This window comes from Panthera leo, chromosome E1 (genome assembly GCF_018350215.1).
Source record: "Panthera leo isolate Ple1 chromosome E1, P.leo_Ple1_pat1.1, whole genome shotgun sequence".
Classification (NCBI taxonomy): Eukaryota; Metazoa; Chordata; class Mammalia; order Carnivora; family Felidae; genus Panthera; species Panthera leo.
In genome coordinates, this window is record NC_056692.1 from 45855841 (window position 1) to 45876799 (window position 20959).

Below are 20959 nucleotides of genomic sequence, written 5' to 3' on the forward strand. Positions count from 1 at the left end.
CCCCCCCAAAAAAAACACCTCCTGAAGGGCAAGGCCCTGGACAGTGTATGACCCTCCTTTAATATAGCAGTGCTCACAGGTGCAGAGCATACAACAAGCTTTTAAAACACGTAAGGGACAGAAAACTAGCCAAAATGACAAAACAGAAGAATTCTCCTCAAAAGAAATTCCAGGAAGTAGCTACAGCTAACAAATGGACCAAAACCAATTTAAGCAATATACCGGAACAAGAATTTAGAATAATAATCATAAAATCAATCACTGGGCTTGAAAAAAGCATAGAGGACAGCAGAGAATCTATTGCTACAGAGATCAAGGGAGTAAAAAATGGTCATGATGAATTAAAAAATGCACAAATGAGGTGCAAAATAAAATGGAGGTGGCTACAGCGCGGATTAAAGAGGCAGAAGAGAGTATAGGTGAATTAGAAGATAAAATTATGGACAAAGAAGAAGCTGAGAAAAAGAGAAAAAAATCCAGGAGTACAAGGAGAGAATTAGAGAACTAAGTGATGCAATCAAATGGAACAATATCCATATCATAGGAATTCCAGAAGAAGAAGAGAGAAAGGGGCTGAAGGTGTATTTGAACGAATCATAGCTGAGAACTTCCCTGATCTGGGGAAGGAAACAGGCATTGAAATCCAAGAGACACAGAGAACATAATTGAATCAATCTTCTGCACGACATATCATAGTGAAACTGGCAAGATACAAGGATAAATAGAGAATTCTGAAAGCAGCTAGGGATAAACGGGCCTTAACATACAAAGGTAGACACATAAGGGTAGTCGCAGACCTATCTACTGAAACTTGGCAAGACAGAAAGGAATGGCAGGAAACCTTCAATGTGATGAACAGAAAAATATATGCAGCCAAGAATCCTTTACCCAGCAAGCCCGTCATTCAGAATAGGAAGAGAGATGAAGGTTTTCCCAAACAAACAAAAACTGAAGGAATTCATCACCACTAAACCAGCCCTACAAGAGACCCTAAGGGGAGACTCTGTGAGTGAAATGTTGCAAGGACCACAAAGTACCAGAGACACCACTACAAGCATGAAACCTACAGATACCACAATGACTCTAAACCCGTTTCATTCAGTAATAACACTGAATGTAAATGGACTAAATGCTCCAACCAAAAGACATAGGGTATCAGAATGGATAAAAAAAAAAAAGACCCATCTATTTTCTGTCTACAAGAGACTCATTTTAGACCTGAGGACACCTTCAGATTGAAAGTGAGGGGATGGAGAACTATCATTTGGTACTGGAAGTCAAAAGAAAGCTGGAGTAGCCATACTTATATCAAACAAACTAGACTTTAAATTAAAGGTTGTAACAAGAGATGAAGAAGGGCATTATATAATAATTACAGGATCTATCCATCAGGAAGAGCTAACAATTATAAATGTCTATGCACCAAATTCGGAAGCCCCCGAATATATAAAACAATTAATCACAAACATAAGCAAACTTATTGGTAAGAATGTGGTAATTGCAGGAGACTTTAATACTCCACTTACAACAATGGATAGAACATATAGACAAAGAATAAATAAAGAAACAAAGGCCCTGAATGATATATTGGATCAGATGGACTTGACAGATATATTTAGAACTCTGCATCCCAAAACAACAGAATATACTTTCTTCTCAAGTGCACATGGAACATTCTCCAAGATAGATCACATACTGGGTCACAAAACAGCCCTTAATAAGTGTACAAGAATTGAGATCATACCATGCACACTTTCAGACCACAATACTATGAAACTTGAAATCAACCACAGGAAAAAGTCTGGAAAACCTCCAAAAGCATGGGGGTTAAAGAACATCCTACTAAAGAATGAATGAGTCAACCAGGCAATTAGAGAAGAAATTAAAACATATATGGAAACAAATGAAAATGAAAACACAACAATCCAAACCCTTTGGGATGCAGCGAAGGCAGTCCTGAGAGGAAAATACATTGCAATCCAGGCCTATCTCAAGAAACAAGAAAAATCCCAAATACAAAATCTAACAGTACACCTAAAGGAAGTAAAAGCAGAACAGCAAAGACACCCCAAGCCCAGCAAAAGAAGAGAAATAATAAAGATCAGAGCAGAAATAAACAATATAGAATCTAAAAAAAAAAAAAAACAAAAAAAAAACAAAAAAAAAACAAAACAGTAGAGCAGATCAATGAAACCAAGAGTTGGTTTTTTGAAAAAATAAACAAAATTGATAAACCTCTAGCCAGGCTTCTCAAAAAGAAAAGGGAGAGGACCCAAATAGATAAAATCATGAATGAAAATGGAATTATTACAACCAATCCCTCAGAAAAGCAAGCAATTATCAGGGAATACTATGAAAAATTACCTGCCAACAAACTGGACAACCTGGAAGAAATGGACAAATTCCTAAGCACCCACACACTTCCAAAAATCAAACAGGAAGAAATAGAAAATTTGAACAGACCCATAACCAATGAAGAAATTGAATCAGTCATCAAAAATCTCCCAACAAATAAGAGTCCAGGACCAGATGGCTTACCTGGGGAATTCTACCAGACATTTAAAGCAGAGATAGTACCTATTCTTCTCGAGCTGTTCCAAAAAATAGAAAGGGAAGGAAAACTTCCAGACTCATTCTATGAAGCCAGCATTACTTTGATTCCTAAACCAGACAGAGACCCAGCAAAAAGAGAGAACTACTGGCCAATATCCCTGATGAATATGGATGCAAAAATTCTCAACAAAATACTAGCAAATCGAAATCAACAACATATAAAAAGAATTATTCACCATGATCAAGTGGGATTCACTCCTGGGCTGCAGGGGTGGTTCAGTATTCACAAATCAATTAATGTGATACATCACATTAATAAAAGAAAAGATAAGAACCATATGATCCTGTCAACCAATGCAGAAAAAGCATTTGACAAAATTCAGCATCCTTTCCTAATAAAAACCCTCAAGAAAGTTGGGATAGAAGGAACATACTTAAACATCATAAAAGCCATTTATGAAAAGCCCACAGCTAATATCATCCTCAATGGGGAAGAACTGAGAGCTTTCCCCCTGAGATCAGGAACACGACAGGGATGTCCACTCTCACTGCTGTTGTTTAACATAGTGTTGGAAGTTCTAGCATCAGCAATCAGACAACAAAAGGAAATCAAAGGCATCAAAATTGGCAAAGATAAAGTCAAGCTTTTCACTTTTTGCAGATGACATGATACTATACATGGAAAACCCAATAGACTCCACCAAAAGTCTGCTAGAACTGATGCATGAATTCAGCAAAGTCGCAGGATACAAAATTAATGTACAGAAATCAGTTGCATTCTTATACACTAATAGTGAAGCAACAGAAAGACAAATAAAGAAACTGATCCCATTCACAATGGCACCAAGAATCATAAAATACCTAGGAATAAACCTAACCAAAGATGTAAAAGATCTGTAGGCTGAAAACTATAGAAAGCTTATGAAGGAAATTGAGGAAGATACAAAGAAATGGAAAAACATTCTGTGCTCATGGATTGGGAGAATAAATATTGTTAAAATGTCAATACTACCCAAAGCAATCTACACATTCAGTGCAATCCCAATCAAAATTGCACCAGCATTCTTCTCAAAGCTAGAACAAGCAGTCCTAAAATTTGTATGGGACCACAAAAGGCCCTGAATAGCCAAAGTAATATTGAAGAAGACCAAAGTGGGAGGCATCATAATCCCAGACTTTAGCCTCTACTACAAAGCTGTAATCACCAAGACAGCATGGTATCGGCACAAAAACAGACACATAGACCAATGGAATAGAATAGTGACTCCAGAATTGGACCCACAAATGTATGGCCAAGTAATCTTTGACAAAGCAGGAAAGAAAATTCAGTGGAAAAAAGACAGTCTCTTTAGCCAGTGGTGCTGGGAGAACTGGACAGAAACATGCAGAAGAATGAAACTAGACCACTTTCTTACACCATTCACAAAGATAAACTCAAAATGGATGAAAGACTTGTATGTGAGACAAGAAACCATAAAAACCCTAGAGGAGAAAGCAGGAAAAAACCTCTCTGACCTCAGCTGCAGCAATTTCTTACGTGAGACATCTCCAAAGGCAAGTGAATTAAAAGCAAAAATGAACTATTGGGACCTCATCAAGATAAAAAGCTTCTGCACTGCAAAGGAAACTATCAACAAAACTAAAAGGCAACCAATGGAATGGGAAAAGATATTTGCAAATGACATATCGGATAAAGGGCTAGTATCCAAAATCTATAAAGAACTCACCAAACTCCACACCCGAAAAACAAATAATCCAGTTTCGAAGAAATGGGCAGAAGACATGAATAGACACTTTTCTAAAGAAGACATCTAGATGGCCAACAGGCACATGAAAAGAGGCTCAACATCACTCCTCATCAGGGAAATACAAATCAAAACCACACTGAGATATCACCTCACGCCAGTCAGAGGGGGCTAAAATGAACAAATCAGGAGACTATAGATGCTGGAGAGGATGTGGAGAAATGGGAAACCTCTTGCACTGTTGGTGGGAATGCAAACTGGTGCAGCCACTCTGGAAAACAGTGTGGAGGTTCCTCAAAAAATTGAAAATAGATCTACCTTATGACCCAGCAATATAGCACTGCTAGGAATTTACCCAAGGGATACAGGAGTGCTGATGCATAGGGGCACTTGTACACCAATGTTTATAGCAGCACTTTCAACAATAGCCAAATTATGGAAAGAGCCTAAATGTCCATCAACTGATGAATGGATAAAGATGTGGTTTATGTATACAATGGAATACTACTTGGCAATGAGAAAGAATGAAATCTGGCCATTTGTAGCAACATGGATGGAACTGGAGAGTGTTATGCTAAGTGAAATAAGTCAGGCAGAGAAAGATACCGTATGTTTTCACTCATACGTGGATTCTAAGAAACTCAACAGAAGACCAAGGGGAAGGGGAGGGGCAGGGGAAGTTACAGAGAGGGAAGGAAGCAAACCATAAGAGACTCTTAAAATACTGAGAACAAACTGAGGGTTGATGGGGGGTGGGGGGAAGGGAAAGTGGGTGATGGACATTGAGGAGGGCACCTGTTGGGATGAGCACTGGGTGTTGGGTGAAACCAATTTGACAATAAATTTCATTAAATAAATAAATAAAATTAATAGAAGAATATCTAATTTTTTATTTATATTTTTAAAGTGTTTTAAAATCACTTATAGCATATGGACCTTTTATGGATCACAATTCAGACCAAAGTAAATTATTTCTTCGTTTGAGGCAGTCAGGGAAATCTGAACACTGGATATTTGATATTATAGGGTCCATGTTAATTTTAGGTATGATAATGATGTTGAGCTTTGTTTTAAAAAGAGCCTTTATCAGGGCACCTGGGTAGTTCAGTCGGTTAAGCATCCCTCTTGCTTTCAGTTCAGGTCATGATCCCCAGGGTTGTGGGATCAAGCCCTGCATCGGGCTCTGTGCTGAGCATGGAACCTGCTTGAGATATTCATTCTCTCTCTCTCTCTCTCTCTCTCTCTCTCTCTCTCTCTCTCTCTCTCTCTCCCTCCCTCCCTCCTTCCCTCCCTCCCTCCCTGCCTCCCTCCTTCCCTCCATGCCTCTTTCCCACTTGCACTCTCTAGCATTCTCTCACTTTCTCTCTCAAATAAAAATTTAAATAGAGCCCTTATCTTTTTTGAGGCATTTACTTAAATAGTTATATAGTAACTTAAAAGATGTTTGGAATTTGCTTCAAAATAATTCAGTCATGGGGACTGGGGAATAGGGGCAGGAGTATAAATAAAATAAGATTGGCCATGAATTGCTGTTTTGGACATATGCAGGTATTCTAGGCAAAACAACCTGCATTTCAAGGAACAAAGCAGGCAAAAGTAGCTTAAGTTTTTTAAGACAATACCTCCCCAGATCCACTTATTAGGTGCCAAACTTCATTGTTAGTATCTTCCTTTCCTCAGGATTTCCCGCTTTAACTCACTTCACCCAGATATAGGCAGAAGAGTAAAATGATTGCCAGAGAATATATGACTATCCAGAAATTTTCAAAATTATTCTGACTTCCTTTTGGAGAAGCCAGGTGAAGGGGGCAAACATTAGTACATGCGTGGGACCTATTCAGTCATACTAGAGAAAATTTATTGCTGATGGCAATCAAACCTATGTTGTTTTTGTAGGGATGAACAGATGTGATCACTTTAGGGTGTGTTAGTCAAGGTGAGGGGTGCTAGCTGCTGTAACAAACCTGTAGGATCTCAGTGATTTGAGAACGGTTTTTTCTCTCTCACATTGCAGTTCAGGGAAGATTATTAGGCAGGCTCCCTCCATGTAGTAGTTCTGAAATAGTCTAGGGCCTCAGACTCCTCCGCTGGATCTTCCAGCCCGCAGTCAAGAGAAGCAATAGAAAGGGGGGGGGGGGGGGGGGGATTGGGGCCAAGCCTAGATGCAACATACTATTTCTGCCCATACTTCACCAGCCAGAATTCAGTCAAATGGCCCACCTAACCGTAAAGGAAGCTGGGAAACATCTTTTCCCAAATGCCCAGGAAGAAAATGAGATGGAAATCAGTGACCACACTGCATTATCTTTGTCAGAAAAGATGTGGGGAAAGAATTACATCCAGCATAGCAGAAAAGAGGGGTAATAAGTAGATTTGTTGCCAGAGACTGCTAAGATAGAGACCATTTAAGTTAGCTTGTTGCCACAGGACTAGTCTTTATCCCCATGAGTAGATTGGTTTTGCTGGCCACGGACATTGTTAAGGCAAGACTGTACTCTCAATTATTAGTACAACAAACCTAGAGGCCACTAACTCACTACCGACGGTCCTCTTCAGCTGGGCTAATAATTGACTTGATTTCTTTTTCAGGGTTTGAGTAAAAAAGTTGGCGTGTCCTCCTCTATCCTCCAAGGTCTCTGGATCTCCTACAGCACAGAAGGCCTTTCCATGGCATTGGCATCTTTACGAAATCTCTACACTCCAAATATAAAGGTAAATGCATGTAAATGACAGATTAAAGAATTAGCTGTGCAAAAGTAAAATTAGGACATTTAAGTGGCTGTTTAATTGATCTTTGACTTGCCTTAGACTATTTCCTACCAGTCAGTCTTTTATTGATAATCTAATGTATTTTACACTTGGTCTTAGCCAAAAGGCGGAGAAGCAGTAATAATCGGATGTATTTTAAATTGTTGCATTTTTTTCTGTGAATTGAAGACCAGACCTCTTAAACTACTACCTTCTCTGAGCTGGCTCTGATTTATAGGATCAGGTGCTCCTGCTTCTAGGCAGTAAATTGATCTCAGGTAGGCTTTGTGTCAGTAGGAGCTTTTCTGAACTGTTGTTCACTTAGCAGAGACTGCGTGAACACAACTACTGTGTGGGTGACATTTGCGCTCATGACTGAGCAGCTCATGTAAAGGAGACATTTTACCACCCTTTCTAAAGGCAAAGTATTGAGAAAGGAGCAAGTGAAGACTATAAAATAGGGCAGCTACTAGATGCTGCTGGGTGCTGTTGTGGGGTCCCAGGGGACTTGATTAAAGGTGGCTGAAAGATTGCAACTGATCTTGGCCTGATCTTGGCCTGTGTGTAATTTCTGTTTACTTCTTTCCAGGTCAGCCGACTCCTGATCTTGGGAGGTGCCAACATTAATTACCGGACAGAGGTTTTAAATAATGCTCCAATTCTGTGTGTGCAGTCTCATCTTGGTTACACAGAAATGGTGGCCCTGCTGTTGGAGTTTGGGGCCAACGTGGATGCGTCTTCAGAAAGCGGCCTGACTCCTCTGGGCTATGCCGCGGCAGCAGGCTACCTGAGCATCGTCGTGCTGCTGTGCAAGAAACGTGCCAAGGTAATGGCTGCCCCACTCTGCTCCTCTTCCTTTCCTCCCTTTGCCTCCCTCCCTGCTGTCGAGTCTTCCTTGTCTCCTGTGTTACCTCACGAGTCTAGGCAGAGCACATCAAATACATTAGGGAGCAAATCACAGGGAGCCCGGTGTGTGTCCACTTGCCACTGGGACACACCTGGACACAGTTTTGAAACCCCTGGGAGGTACTTAGGAAACTGCGTTTATCAGCAGCCACAAAAAGTTCCCACCTAACTGCCAAGGAGTTTTCTACTGGGCACAGGGTGAGGAGGGAAGGAGAAGTGCAGGAGCAAAGACCCTGCGCTGGGAGGGCCTAACTGAACTGTGCCCACAGACTCTGAGCCTTTCATATGTAGAGAAGGAAAACTAGCCACGGAGGTGAGAACAGGGGCCAGACTCCCTGACCCTAGCCTTGAGGACCAGCGCCTTAGTGGTATGGGGAGAACATGATTCAGATGCCCTCAGAAGTGTCTCTGCTGGTGTATTTTAATTCTCAGAAGACCTTTCTGAAAAAGTGTTTGCTTCGTGGTATTTCAAGAGCTGCTGATAAAAAAAAAAAAAAGAAAGAAAGAAAACTCTCTTTCAAAATTTTGGTGAAAAGAAAAATGCTGGTCTCAAAAATGTCGACCTCTAAGGAAAATTGTAGCCTTGTGGCATTTTGTTTGTCTTGAAAACAAACTGACGATTTTAGTGGTTTTGCGGTGAAATATAAGTAATATGTATGACCTCATTCTGAGGTGTCCAGTGTTCTTACCAGGGAAGAAGGGGGGGACTCCTGAGACTTTCGGGAACTGGGACTCGAGACTCTCAGTTAAATCCCAGAGCCTTAGATATTTACTGTGACACAGACCTATAATGTCCACCTATAATCCTGCTCATTTGAATGAACATCTCTAAAAACAGAACAACTGGACCTTGTTACTGCTGCTGCAAACTCATATTCTGATCTCAGTTGGATCTTCCCTACGGCCCAATTCTCATTCTAAGCCCTCTCTCGTTTTCCCCAGAGCAGATACAGAAATCATTTGCATTCTCCCCAAGATCCTGCCCAACCTCTCCTGCCCTCCTACATTACCGAGATTGAGTTCATCTCAATGTGCCTTCATCTCAAGACTTACCTACGCTCGCTTCACCGCTGCCTCAAAAGAGGAAGTGCTTCCCTTCCTTTCCAGAGCACTTGGCTCCACCTGTGTTTTCTATCGCTGTGTTGCTCTTCTCTCACATTTCGTTTCATTCTCTTTCCGAATTCTCAACAAACCTATGAATGTGTCCTGTAACCCAGACAGCAACTTCCCACCCTCCTGCTGACTGGAAGCACCACTCCGTCTCTTCCCTTCCACACCCACCAATCCTGTCCTATGAGCCGTCTCTACCTGCTTCCTCACTGCCCCTTCACCACTTGTAGTCTGGCCTCCATGAAAGAAAGAGGAGTTAAGTCACTAAAATAAAAAACTTTGGGATCAAACGTCACATGGTCAAAGCCTACATTTACACTTACTTTCCGTGAGCACTTGGATGAGTCATTTAACCTCTGTCTCACTATATGCATCCATCAAAAGGATTAATAGGGTCACCGTGAGAATTAGAAGTGATAAAGCCTTTTTAAAAAGAGAGAAAGTCTCTTTTCATCTCTTTCAGGGCCTAATAAAAAATATTCCTTAAAAAAAAATGGCGGAGGAGATGCCTGGCTTGTTCTGTCAGTGGAGCATGTGACTCTTGGTTTTGGGGTCGTGAGTTTGAACCCCATGTTGAGTGTAGAGATTACTTAAAAATAAAATCTTTAAAAACCAACCAACGAACAAAACACCTAACCTCTTGACATTCAACCGAAGCTACTCTCAAAAGTTGTTAACAACTGCCAATCACCAAGTAAAGTAACTTTTCTCATTCCTCACCCCTTTAAACCTCTCCATAGTGTTGGCAATATTGACACGTTTCCCAGAATTTGTAGCACAGGCCTGGTTCCCTTCCTGCCTGTCTGGTTGCTCTTCTCTCTTCCTTCTCCTAATGACACTGTTCACGGAGATTCTCTCCTTTGGTCTTCTCCACCCTCAAACTCTCTCCCATGGCATCAGCACCAAAATACTGAAGAATTTGTAGTTATTTGTAGAATATTATTATTTTTAGAATGTTCCTCATCTGTAGGTTGATCTTTTCTCAGCATTAGATGAGAGCTCTTTAAAAAAAATTTTTTTTTAACATTTAATCATTTTTGAGAGACAGAGACAGAGCATGAGTGGGGAAGGGGCAGAGAGAGGGAGACATAGAATCTGAAACAAGCTCCAGGCTCTGAGCTGTCAGCACAGAGCCCAACACAGGGCTCGAACTCACAAACTACGAGATCATGACCTGAGCTGAGGTCAGACACTCAACCGACTGAGCCACCCAAGCACCCCAATGAGAGATCTTTTAGATAGATCTTTCCTCATCGTCAGATCCCCTGTTCCAGGGATGCTAACCTCTCTCCCTTGGGCAGGACTGTGCCTTCCAGATTTCTCAGTTCTGAAGCCACTGTGTTTCCCTTTGTAATTAAGAAGTATCTTTTAGGGATATGCTTTGAGACTAGGCAGATAGCTTGTTTCTTATGCTTTTGCTCACTGATTTTAGGGTCCCACCTGTCAGAGATTCTTGCTGCAATAATGATTGCTATGGTGTTTTTGCCTAATGGCGAGTTTCTGTTTCCCTCATTCCTTCAACATTTATTAATTAGAATTTTAATGTAAAGAAGAGTTGTCCCTTCTCCCCCGTGTATGTATTGGATTATTTATTTATAGCACTATGGGTTCCTTTATTTATGTTATGTTATGACCTATGTAACCCATTACCATTATTATTTATTTTCTTTCTCAAATTGCCCAAGATTTGGCCTTTGGGACCTCCCTCAAGTTGGTTCCTGTATCCTTTCAACTTCCACTAAATTATTTTATGAGTGTTTCTGTGCTTTATGGCACCACAAGATGTTCCATACTCATTGTTTACTAGTAATGCCCCAGCCCAGGAATTAATCATTTCTCCAATGAGCCAAAACACGTTTTATTCATCCTCTTAGTTTTTGAAAATACAGTATGCGCATGAAAATTCTCAATGACTCTCCATTACCTACTGATTAAAATTCAGACAACTTAGCCTGGCATTCAGAAGTATCCGTACCCTGGTCCCAAAAGACCCTCTCAACTTTGTAGTTGAAACTTCCCTTTCATGTGCCTTACCTTACAACAACTAGAGTTAGTCATTAACTATCTCAGCCAGTTGAGATGGGCCTTTTCTTAGTCTGTTGGGGCTGCTATGACAAAATACCGTAGACTGAGTGGCTAATAGACAACATTTATTTCTCACAGTTCCGAAACTAAGTCTCAAGACCATGGTGCCAGCAGATCCGGCATCTGGTGAGAGCTTCCTGGTTTATAGACAGCACCTTCTCACTATGTCCTCCCATAGTGGAATAGGGAAAGCAAGCTCTCTGCGACCTTTCTATTAGGACACTGATCACTTCTCCATTTAATATCATTACACTGGGGGGTGAGAAATCCAACATACAATTCAAGAGGACAAAAACATTCAGACTATAGCACCTTTCCTTCAGAATCTGTTCCTGATTCTAGCTGGGAATTCTCTCCAGTTTTATTGCACTTTTACTTTCCATATGACATTTATTATTCCTTGTTGGATAGGCTTTTGTTTATATTGGTCGCACCTGCCCTACCTTGGTTGAAAGTCTTTGAGAACAGAATCTATATTTACTGTCTTACTCACCTTTTCATCCTGTGTGGTACTTTGCACATGGTAGGCATTCAATAAACATTTGTTGAATAGATTGCCGGGTGGAACTAAAACTGGGGAGAACCAGGTGGAGAACTTACGTTTCAGGTGCTCTAACTACCCCTGGAAGCCTGCCTGCCAGACGAGGCTACTCTTCTGTTGAAACTTGTAGCTACCTTATGGTAGACTGATCTTAACCAGGCTCTTCTTTCAACCTACACTTGTAACCACCACTGCAGCTAGCAAAGCTGCTATTGGAACATGGTCTAGCCTCAAGCTCCAAGTACCGCTAGCCATTTTGGCCAGATCCTTGAGATTCCGCCCTCCCGTTGGAAGGAAGAAGTGGCCTCCGCCAAAGCTTGGTGGTCAAAAGTATGATTCATGATATGAGGTATTTTGCTTCTTTGGAAGACCAAAAAATGTGAGCTTCAGAATGTTTTTCTTCCCTTTCATGATTTCAAAGACAGTTTTTTGTGCCAGCAGAACTACAGTCTTTCAAATCTTGGTCTGAAAAGAACTATTTGAGGACAAAGGAGAATGTATCTCAGGAAAACAAAGCTGGAGCTGGGAGTTTTGGTTGGGTTTTTGTTTGTTTGTTTGTTTGGTCCCTTTTTCTGTGAAAACAAAAGTCTGGCCTTATGAAAAGAAGTTCTCCCCTGAGGGATATATACCAGAGTTACAGCTCAGCAATGATCTAGCCTGAGTAGACGAGAACTTTCTAGATTTTCTCTAGAGAATGGTTCAGGATATGGGAAGGGATGACTCTTGGTAGTGTAGTCGTGTGCAGTGGGCCAGTGTGACTGGATCAGAAGTGCGGCCACAAGTCTTTGTTCACACACATTTCTCTGTCCTTCCCCTCGAGGTGGATCATTTGGACAAGAATGGGCAGTGCGCTTTGGTCCATGCTGCACTCCGAGGTCATCTGGAGGTTGTCAAGTTTTTGATTCAGTGTGACTGGACGATGGCCGGCCAGCAGCAAGGAGTATTTAAGAAGAGCCACGCCATCCAGCAGGCCCTCATCGCTGCAGCCAGCATGGGCTACACCGAGGTAAGAAAACAGGTGATAAGGTTGAGGACTTGGGGGATTTTTTTCAAGCCGTGTATTGAAGGACTGAGGAAACAGGCTAAAAAGGGTTGCATTATTACAAAATTACCAGCCTAGTTAGTATGAATTAGCTTTTTGGTCACTGCTTTGAGGAATAGGAAATTGAACTCCATGAAGCACTTGAATTCTCAAATACCAGCATATGTAGAATTATGAATATAGCACTTGAGAGTTGGAAAGTACTTTGGAAATCGGCTAGTCTAATTCCTCCCCATCTTGCCACTCTGATATAACAGACAGTGACACTGGGCTCCTCAGGATTATTTACTGACCTGCATTCACATGGGGAGGCAGTTTGGAAAGGGAAGAGCACAACATTTGAAATCTCAGAAGGACCAGGTTTGAGTCCCAGTTTGCTACTCATTCTCTCTGGACCTTGGGTAATTTACCTAATCTCTTAGAACTTTAGTTTCCCGTCAGGAAAATGGGTCTAATAAATACTTTTTTTTACAAAGCTGGTACGAAAGGTGCTTTTGAAAACTGTTAAACACTGTACAAACTGTATTTTTGCTAATTTATTTATTACTGATAGTAATAATATAGTGGCAAATATATGCAATTGATACTTGCCAGAAAATGTTTAACATCTAGCTCCAAGATCCAAGAGGGTAGTGTAGTGGAGCAGAAGTGTATGTGTGTGTGTGTGTGTGTGTGTGTGTGTGTGTATGTACGTACATACTTAAAATTAGTGTAAATTTTACGGCTATGAAGAACACATAGCACACAGTCTACAAATAATGAAATATACAATAATTCTAATGAAATGCTCGATTTTTGTGAAATTCATATCTTAAGTCAACCTGTGGTTGCATCTCAGCAATCATTTACAAATGGAGCTACACTCCAATTTTCTCTTTTCCCAATTTTATTGTCATTAAATCTGATATGTGATCTATGTTAAACTACTACTTACCCTCATACCAATTATATTAATTAAACTGGAACCTCTTGGAGCTTTAGCAGTAAAGCAACTCTTGATGTGAAATGTCTGCCAGTTTCCAAGGTGTAAATTCTCCCACCGCAGCTGATGTAGAGTGACCCATGTGACAGCCCTGAGCACAGGGTTGTGAAGAGATGCACAGAGACACAGCACCACCACTGTGTGCTGTCTCCACCAGACAGACACGATCAGGAGTACAGACAATGCACAATGTAGTTAAATAATTAAGAAGTCATGAAATTTTGTATTTTTAACCTTTGTTTTTAATATAATGTAGTTGGTTGTTACCTAACTTTAAACAAACACCTTCGTTCAGCAACCGGCTTACAAAACTGGCAATGCAATGCTCGGCTGTCACGGGCCAGTAACTGTTGGCTCACGGGGCACGGGCTGCTGCAGTGACACAGCTACCCTGCCCACTGACCTGATGTGCCACCGAAGGGATATTAAGTAAAACTGGAATATTTAATATCAGTGGGTTTGTGAGCTCTCTCTACAGACAGATCCCTGGAAACAGCTGTCACTTTTGCTTTCATGTCAGTAGTCATTCTCCCTTTGCTGTCCCCACAGCTGTCTTGGTATTTCTGAGAGGAAAAAATCATCACTGCTATACTCTGATGAAATACAGCCCTAGATCTTCTCCATATTTGCTTTCTGGTTTTTATTGATTGATTAGTATTTTCTCTTTACTTATTGGTATTTTTATTGAGAGAATGAGGGCTTGCTTCTTCAACTTAAATACGAGGAATAAAAAATGTTTTAAAAGCCACATGCTATGTAAATGAGTGGTGTTGAAGAGAAACATAGAAACCGTACCCGATAGGGGCACCTGGGTGGCTCAGTCAGTTGGGCATCTGACTTCGGCTCAGGTCATGATTCACAACTCATGAGTTCGAGCCCCACATTGGGCTCTGTGCTGACAACTCAGAGCATAGAGCCTGCTTTGGATTCTCTGTCTCTCTCTCTCTCTCTCTCTCTCTGTCCCTTTCCCTCTCATGCTCTGTCTGTCTCTCTCTCAAAAATAAATAAACATTAACAATTTTTTTTTGAAAAAAAAAACCGTACCCGATAAAACAGATGCTCATCATGGAAGCTTTGGGTTTCTTGGCTGGGATAGTCAGTTCTGATTTCTTTCGTGTGCAAGAGATCTTGTCACCCTTGGGTCATCCAGGTATCTTTCAAACCTCACAGGCTAGAGCTGGTAGCAGAGTTTCCCACCTGAAGTGTGAGCTGACACAACTTCTTGTTTCAGATTGTCTCCTACCTGCTTGATCTTCCAGAAAAAGATGAAGAAGAAGTAGAGCGAGCGCAGATCAACAGCTTTGACAGTCTCTGGGGAGAGACAGGTACTTCTCATGGACATTACTGTCTTTTCTCATAAATGTGTTGTATTTGTGTGGGGACACTCTGCATCTCACACCCTGATTTTTCTTCCGGTATACCTTTGGTAGTCTCCATCTCGATGGCTTTTGTACTGGAGATTGATTCAGCCAAAGTGAAAAGTCAAGCAATGGCCTTCTTCCTCTTTCCCTTTGGATTCTCTATATCATTAGCACCGGAGTCTTCTTTCAACCAAAACTTTACCGTGTTCTTGTTGCCAAATATTTTTAAAAGACTAAAAATTTCCTTCCAGTGTGCCAAACCGGAGCAGAAAATAGTTGTGGCCTCTCTTTTATGTGATCCTTGCAGTAGTTACGTGTATGTTTCTCCCATCAAAATGGCTCCACCTGCAGTTGTAAACCGGGAGATTCAATTTGTATCCATACCTCCGGCTTAACCAAGTGTTATCAGGCGGAGTGGTATCTGACATGGTTACACTGCTACATTACAAGTACAGTTGCTCTCTGGATGCGAAATGAAGGGACCACCCTCTCAGGCACAGCCCATGGCAGTCCCTTCTGATCTGTAGCCAAGAGATTTCTATATTGCTTGGTACTTACCACATAAACAGAAGTTTCTTCTTTGTGGCCTTTGCAGGAAATGATTATTGTCTTTCCCCCAAGTCTAAACTGGAACATCTGGAGAAACATTAGTAACCTTTTATGTGTTTTTATGAGACCAGGGCAATGAAAGCTGTAGAGTCACCGCAGATACGTATCATATTTGCCAGAGGTAGACCAATATTGAGATGGCCAATTTAGGGGGAATATTTTATTAAACAAGAAGGGTATGTGTTTTGGTTAGAGTCAGAATGTTACTAAAAATAAAGAAGGCACTTGAATTCATTTAAAATTTACAATGAGCTATCTATCAAATTGTCTTATTTCCATTGATGGCAAAAATCATAGGTAGGTTTCATGGCTTCTTTAACATCATGTAGAATGGTCCAGAGCTCAGGAATTTGTTTCTCAAACAATCCCTCCCTCTGTAAGAGCCAAAGGGAACAGATGCCAGGCAGCTGCAGCTTAAGAGCCCGTGACAGATTAAAGGAAACTGTGCAGCTGGAAACAGCTGCTGTCTCCAGGACTCTCCCCTACGGGAAGCTAGAGGACAAACTGAGGAGAAGGAACTGACCAGGATGTCGGCAGTTCTGGAGTATGTATGTTGCAACAGAGCTGCAGAAGGGACGGACATGTTGGGACTTCCCGGTAGTTCGACCTTTCCCAGCACTGTGTTGCCAGGCCAGCCACGTGGAACCCCAGGGGAGGGCAAAAAAATAAATAAATAAGTAAATAAATATGGCCTGATGGTGATAGGGGATAGGAATTGTAAGACTAGTAATCATAGTGATGAATATCAAGCATATTTTAGTGCTGTACTTGAAAGAATTTCTTAAAAATGTTCAAGAAGGGAGTGAACCAAGTGGAAGACTTATTTTTATTGATAGGAGTTTCTCATTAGAATAAAACTGTGTGGCCTCAGGTCTTTTTAAATATCTCATCATTTTAAGGTGTGCCACTAAGTCTGCTACATTAATTTATTTAAATATGGACCATATCTCAAGATTGTAAAAAAAAAAAAAAAAAATCCAAGCTTCATGTCAATTTGCTTGTAATCGGAATTATGTTGTGTTTAACTTGATATTTATTGAGATGATTTAAGCATTATAAACATAAAATGCTTTTTAAATAGAGCTAGAATAAAATGCATTTGTAATATAACTTATAGATCTATAAACAGTTATTTGGCTTCAGAAAATTTTCTAGGAAATTATGTTCGCACTATGTAAAAATGTCCCTACACCTTCACTACTAATATTGAAGAGACTACGAGTTGCTTTTCAGTCTATAGTGATGGATTTACTAAATATACGCACGTGTTCCTTTCTACCTTGTAGCACATAGTCATTTACAGTTTATAAAGACCCATCGAACTGTGATGTTTTATTTCTCCAATGGCAAAATCTTATATATGTCCCCTTTATATAGAGAATGCAGGTCTGTGACCTGCAGCCAGCTCGTTGGGTCTTGTACCTACATCCCTGGTCTGAACAACACAATTTTTACCTCAGGAAAATACAGTGGTTGTGATGTTCCCAACAATCTGTATCATTTACTATATCAATTCTAAGGCACCGCTAACTGCAAGAAACTATATAGCCATTATTTTTTGTGCTACTACAAAGAAAGAAACCCTCAGCCTATCAAATGCCACCATTCTTTATTATCACATCACTTGCGAAATTCACCCCAATTTTAGAGTTGTTAAAACGTGAAGGGAAAAAAAGTGCATCTTAGAATCAGTGAAGTTTATCTTGGCATATAGTGAAATATTAACTGAGATATAATTTTTATATAGTGGGTTTTCTAAAAGCAGGTCAATAGAATATCCTAATTGCCTTTGTCCTCCTTTTGCAGCCTCTTTATCCTTCCAAATAGTATCTGCCTACATCCACCCTTCACCATCTGGCTGGTCTCCTCCCATCCCACAGGGTTTCCATAGACTTCTTATGGAACAGTACAGAAGAAAAGCAGTTAAGGTGACAATATTGTTCACCACTCCCTCTTCTCCCTTGTCTTACGAGCATAGACCAAGACCAGCATTAAAAGCTTCTAGCAACTCTGGAGGGCCTGAACCATCCTATGACCCAAAAGAAGCAAGGGTTCACAAAATAAACAAGATGCCCATAACTCATGCCCTTATCATCCTCGCCTGCCTTACTGCAACTGCCTCCTAGCTGATCTTGTCACCCTTTCCTGATTCATCTCCCTTGTGACTTCAGCCAAAGTGATCTTTGTGGGCCACACTCTGTTTATGTCACTTTCTTGCTTACCACCCTTTACTGACCACCTGAACCATTAATGAAGTGATTTAGCATAGCTTAAGAAGACCAGTCATGATCTCTAGCCTCATCTATTGCCTGGCTTCTCTAGTAACTCCAGTAACAATAAACATGTTGTTTCCCACATCAGTGCGAACTTCCTATGTGCTCTCCCTGTGCCTAGCATGCCTCGCCTTGTCTTTGCATGCCTGTAAGTCTTCTATTTCTCTTTCAGCATTTAGCTCAGATTAACATCTCTTCCTAAAGATCACAGACACTTCTTTCTCTGCGTTACCTCCAAAAACATATACACTGGATAGTAGTGTATTTTTTATTTGTCTGTTATCCTTACTCAACCTTGAGTTCCTTGAGAGCAGAGACAGTCAGTGTCTGACAAATAGCTCAATAAATGTTTAATTAATGTTGTTTTGGATACCAGTGATCAGTTTATGTCTCCCCAACCACCTCCCTCTCATTGGCCGTGCACGACCCGTCTGTGTTATGTTCTTTCATGGTTGAAAATAGATAAACAGAAGAGCCATTTGCTTTGCTGCATTCTGCTTAGTGTCACCATCCCATCCAAGGAGACTTTGGCTATTTTCCCAACTCTGAGTTGCATCCTGTCTGCCTCGTTAGACTCCTTAGATGTTTCACTTTGAAAAAAAGACCATTTATGTCAGATAATCTCATCAGATGCTGACAGGCTACGGAACAAATTCTGTTACTGGTCTTTTAGGAGGAGATTTGGCTCCAAACTGCTGTTTGCTCTAAGAATCAGTTTGTTGTTTTATAGAACTGGCTTTACCTTAATCTTCTTTCTTTCAAAAAGTTTTAACAGTTTCTGATAAGACTTCTATAAAATCCAGCCAGAGCAGTTTTTTGCTCTTGGATTTTGAAAAATACAGATCCCATTTTTACATAGTTGTGTTGTTCTGAGATGAAATTGGCCAGCTGTGTTAATGGCCATGTCCAGCTATCAGCTGGAGATTCCTGCCAAATTACATCATAACCTAAGCAACAGAGATGATACAACAAAGAAAAAAGCCAAATGGAACATTCCTTCTCATATAAATGTGTTATCCGGTGAGTTGAAATGGGCCAGCCAGAGCAGTCTAACTCCAGGTTAGAGTGAACAATATAAATTTTAGCTTTCAAGATGGGCACTGGTTGTACGTTCTCAACAGTGTTCTATAAACTGGCATCATGGGTGAAAGGCTTGATTCTGAAATACCGTCTATATTTTCTCCAGCAGGCTATAAATTCTTCCGTGAAAAAGAGTGTATTTACCCTCCCCCACCATACCCAGGGAATTAAAAGGGAGGTTTGCTGCAGCCCTATCACCTCATAGCTACTTTAAATGGAATCAGAAAGTAAGAGTTAGAAAATTTCCCAATCATTTATTTTATGTACCAACAAGGTGATTCTTAAGATTCCTAACAAGTGTCTACCCCAGTCAAGTTCTTTTTTTTCCAGTTTTATGGAGATATAATTTTCACATAACATGTGTAAACTTAAAGGTGTACAACATGATTTCCAGTCAAGTTCTTAAGCCACTCTTATTTTCTCACCCAAGAATTCCAGTGTTGTTATTGTTGTTGTTTTTCCTGAACTGTTAGATATATGAACTTGGCAAAGAGGGAAGATCACCTTGATGTAAGGAACAAGAGACAAAACTTCAAGTAAATAATCATACCCACTGATACCTATATTCACTCATTCAGGGCTTGGAAATGACCCTCATCTCAGATAAGCCACTACCCTCCTGTGAGGAATAGGACAGAAATGACAGTGTTAGCAGTTCAAAAATAAAACTGAAAATACACATAAGACAAGGCATAGATACATCTAGTTTGAGTGAATACATCTTCTAAAACTGTCACATTTTTCTTCATAAGCCCTTCTTATCCTTGAGGGAAGAAAAGATCACTTGAAGTTTATCTTAGTGGAAACTACAGGTAGTTAGTTTGGCTTTGCATATGAGTTAACTGTGGATGAATTTGACCAAGCCCAAAGGCAAAAATGCCACAGATTGCCTTCAATGAAAAAAATTTCAAGTGACCATTTGATTTGAATTTCTGTTGCTTCCCTGATTAGATACCAACATTTGCACACTGAAATATTATCTGCACTTACCAAATATTGTCTCTTTCTGATTTGTCTTTGGAGTAGGTAGCCATAATAAAGGAAAGACTTGCTGATCACCACATCAGTTTTCCAAGTCAATTTGGGAAAATTGACTCTATCCGCATTCTTTTTAAAACACTGAACCTATGCATTTGAGACCCCATGGTCAAATGAAAAATTTATATTTGTTCAAGTATGGATTTAATAGGGCACCTGGGTGGCTCAGTCGGTTGAATGTCCGACTTTGACTCAGGTCATGATCTTGCAGTTCACAAGTTTGAGCCCCATATCAGGCTCTGCTGTCAGTGCACAGCCCTCTTTGGATCCTCTGTCCCCTTCTCTCTGTCTTGTGCTCTCTCTCTTTCTCAAAAAAATAAACGTTAAAAAAATATATATTAAAAAAATTATGGACTTAGTAGAAAGTATATCTCCAAATCCTTCTTGCAACTATTGAAACCGTACTCAAAGAATGAAATCGGCACCCATGGACTCCCCCCTACTCTATCAAAGATCATGAACGATGGACAGCAGCCCAGAAAGAAGAATGTTAAGTTTCTTTCTGTGTCCCTTATAGTTGCTGTAGCTATTTTTTTCTAATCTGTGATTCCATTATTTTGTATTCAGAAGAACCTTTGTTATACCTCTTCTCTCATCTTTAAGACTATTACCTTGAACAGTTCTGACCCTCATATGAAAATAGTTGCAAATGTACTAGAAACTTCTGTCTCAGCTAATGAAGAAAAAAAAATGAAAACTGGCCCAAGCCCCTGTGACCTGCAGATCCTGACTTTAGTTCTTTAGGTTTAAGGGTCCAGGAGTAGAGGTTGGCCAGAAGTGGTTCCTGACTAATTCTAAAATAGACCTTACTCTGCAAAGGCCCTTCTGTCTGCATCCCACCCAGGCATAGATAGACCCGTGAAAGGTTTGTAGTGAAGAGGTACCA

At 40.5% G+C, this 20959-nt stretch overlaps 1 protein-coding gene across 11 annotated transcripts in view; it reads left to right on the top strand.

Annotated features, from left to right (window-relative positions):
* Nucleotides 1–20959, top strand: part of TANC2 (tetratricopeptide repeat, ankyrin repeat and coiled-coil containing 2) — a 361357-nt gene that overhangs the window by 318444 nt on the left and 21954 nt on the right. For all 11 annotated transcript variants that reach the window (XM_042916896.1, XM_042916899.1, XM_042916900.1 and 8 more), the window contains 4 exons: nucleotides 6888–7010; nucleotides 7636–7872; nucleotides 12509–12694; nucleotides 14944–15037. In XM_042916896.1, the coding sequence (XP_042772830.1) occupies nucleotides 6888–7010; nucleotides 7636–7872; nucleotides 12509–12694; nucleotides 14944–15037 (640 nt within the window). The remainder of the gene's footprint in view (nucleotides 1–6887; nucleotides 7011–7635; nucleotides 7873–12508; nucleotides 12695–14943; nucleotides 15038–20959) is intronic.